Here is a 3061-nt window from a genome sequence, read left to right as displayed (position 1 = left end):
AATTTCGGTTTTTATTCTTCCTTAACTTGTTCCTCTTTTGTATTATCCATACTATTTCGGCTAACAAGTAAAAGCGAAATCAAAATTAATTCCAGTGGGGGCACGTGGCCGTTACCTGCCCAAGTATGTATAATTCTTGTAGGTTGCGTAAACTTGAAATGACACCTGGTGAAATTCGTTCTCTGCTTTCGCATCCAGTGGAATCTAGCAATCACAGATTGGCCAAATTTCTGAAGCTAACTGGTAACTGGTTGATGGAAGAGCCACGTAAGCTGAGTATCATTAGCGTTCGAAGCTCTCCAATAATTGATACATCACCCAACACGCAATGCTCCAGACACAGTGTTTGAAGACTTTCCAAAACCTTAAGCGCTGGTAGTGTTGACAACAAATTTGCGTTCTTAATCTCAAAAACCTTGAGCTTTTCCATTCCTTTTAGAGCAGCTTCTAGTGGTACAATTGAATCATCCCTGCATGATAACAATAAGAGCTCAGCAACATCTCCATGTGTTTCCTTGGTTATCAGCGCACTGCAAGTGTATTGTTGTGCATCAGTTCCTTCCACGCTGCGCCATCCATCTAGTTTCACTCCATGTCTTACAAAAAACCGATTTTCATTTCGAGAAGAATCATTTTGCTGGAAACGAAGAAAAGCTATATGTAAGGCAACTTCACGTAGCACATCATGCATTTTGACACATTCTTTTTTGTTGCTATCTAACAACAAAGAGCGGTTCTTTAGCTCCTCAATCAACGCTCCAACGTGATCCCTTCCTTCTTCCATTGATGTAATCCCTTCATATAGTTGAAGCCCAACTCCATGTCTAACCAAATCTTCTACCCTTATGTCACTCCCTTCTGGATACAGACAGCAAAACAAAAAAAGTGATTTGGCATCTTTTGTTCCCAAACAGTCATAACTAAACTCCAGTATTGGATAAACCTTTGACAACACTTCTGGAACGCTTTGTGGGCTGTTTCTTCTTAGTCGTCTAAGCGCATCGCTCCAAGCTTGTTTACCTCTTCCCTTCAGTGCACTTCCGACTGCTGAGATTGCTAGTGGCAAACGGTCACATTCACTTAGAATTTGCTCTGCTATAGTACGCAACTCAGGTGATTCAATGGAACTTCCTGCCATCTCCTTAAATAGACTCCAAGCTTCATGCGGTTGCAAAAGCCCAACAAAGAAGTTCATTTTGGTTTCAATCTCCTTGTATATGTCTTGATTCCTGAATGATATCAAAATTTTACAATTCCTGGACGGTGGAATTCCCACTTCCTCGAAATCAATTGTTTCCCAAACATCATCCAATATCACAAGGATCCTCTTGCCACAATCTAGTCTTTCAGATAACTTACATGCTCTTGCAGACAAATTATCCCCAGACAGTGTCAAACCCAGAAATTCAGCAATATCACCTTGAATCTTCTTGAATTCAGGATTTCGTCCAACATCTGCCATCGCAACCTCGTTAAAAATACCTTCACCTTTTGCCCTCTTACAAAATTCTTTCAGCAAGGTCGTCTTGCCAATTCCGCCCATCCCACATATAACAATGGGATTGGTCCGATCATCCTTCAAAGCATTCATGACACGTTCGATAAGTGAAAATCGTGACTCAAAAGCAGTGTACGCAGAAGCAGATTTTGGCGCTTCCGAGGAGGTGCCAGCTGCAGTGTAAGCAGAATCAGATTTTGGCGTGACAGAGGAGGTGCCAGCTGCAGTGCTTACAGAAGCAGATTTTGGCGTGACATAGGAGGTGCCAGCTTCGTGGATCGTACTCGCTGCTTGAGTTGAAGCCTCAGAGTGTCGTATGGATACAGATACATGCCCTGGAGGAAGAGCAGGAAGGGATACAGTTGGGAGTTTCCCAGGTTGAAGGAAATCATCGATATCCAGAGACATCCTCTTAGCTTTTCTACCCAAGTAATAACGCGACTTCAAATTTGGACAGCACCCATTGAAGCACCAGGCATTTGATACTCTTTCTTCAGTAAATACGTCTCCTTTTCTTGAATTGTATTCTCCACATCCTCCAGCCATCTTTGAACTTCCGGAGTTATTCTCTCTAAGTTTCTTTTTGCTGCATCAACTTGCTCTTTAATAGTGCATCTTCTATCACTCAAAGTCCTCACTTGACTTGTAAGATGTCTAGTGTTCCTTCTGTAGCAGATTGCATAACTCAGATGCCTCCAAACTGGTGTCACTGTGATTCTTGCTAACCTTAAAAAGAATGATAAACACTGGTCCACTACCATATTTCTCTTCTTTTTTTTTCCCCCTTTTTTTTTTTTTTTTTTTTTTTTTTTTTTTTTTTGAGTCACTACAGAATTCGAAGCGGCAAATAAAAAATATCCTGGACCAAAAGTACTGCTATAGAAATAATCTGGAAAAGAAAGCTCACCCCAAAAAATAGTTTTTTCGTTTTTTGGTTTTTGGTTTTTTGGTTTTTTGTTTTTTGTTTTTTGTTTTTTGTTTTTTTTTTTTTTTTTAATGCTGACTCTACTAAATTGCAGCTGGAACAAACGACACAATCTGAAAGACAAGAAAAACGCAACAAATCAATCAAGATCTTTAAACAGTAAAACTAACAAGAAACACAGCGTAGCTCTCCCAACAGGAAAAAAAACAAAAAACAGAATAGTAAGAGAACAAGATATGCAATTTAAACAAAAAAAGAAAACAACAACAACAACAACGTCGAAAATGACTTGGACAAGGAGTAAAGATACAAAGTCAAGGAACTAGCGAGAAAAATAAGGAAAGTATGAATTTTTCTTCTTTCCTTTCTTTCTCGTACTGTCCCTTGTTTGCAGAAAGCAATTAACTACAGCTTTGTAAAGTTTATAAGGCGTACCTTTCTTCCCAGCTGAACTGTTTCTTGATCACACAAAATTATCAGTATCTAACAATTGCAGATTCTTATAACTACGCAACAAGCTCAAAATCTCTTTTGTTCAATAAGAAAGCAGAAAACAAAAAATATATTCCCTTGGCCAATAAGGAAGACTGTAGCGTCAACTGCCAAGGCAAGAGAATGAAGACAATTTGATGTCACTT

At 39.3% G+C, this 3061-nt stretch overlaps 1 protein-coding gene across 1 annotated transcript; it reads right to left on the bottom strand.

Moving 5' to 3' along the window:
* Positions 1-211: 211 nt before the first annotated feature.
* Positions 212-2044, bottom strand: LOC21388397 (probable disease resistance protein At4g27220). Its single transcript, XM_010098821.1, has one exon. The coding sequence runs from the start codon at positions 2042-2044 to the stop codon at positions 212-214; it is 1833 nt and encodes a 610-aa protein (XP_010097123.1).
* Between the last annotated feature and the right edge of the window lie 1017 nt (positions 2045-3061).

The sequence above is a fragment of the Morus notabilis genome, unplaced genomic scaffold (assembly GCF_000414095.1).
Source record: "Morus notabilis unplaced genomic scaffold, ASM41409v2 Scaffold3212, whole genome shotgun sequence".
NCBI classification, from domain to species: Eukaryota; Viridiplantae; Streptophyta; class Magnoliopsida; order Rosales; family Moraceae; genus Morus; species Morus notabilis.
This window is presented reverse-complemented; position numbering and strand designations above follow the sequence as displayed.

Excerpts from the sequence above, each read along its gene's own strand:
- LOC21388397 (XM_010098821.1), bottom strand. The coding sequence starts at position 2,044 with ATGGCTGGAGGATGTGGAGAATACAATTCAAGAAAAGGAGACGTATTT.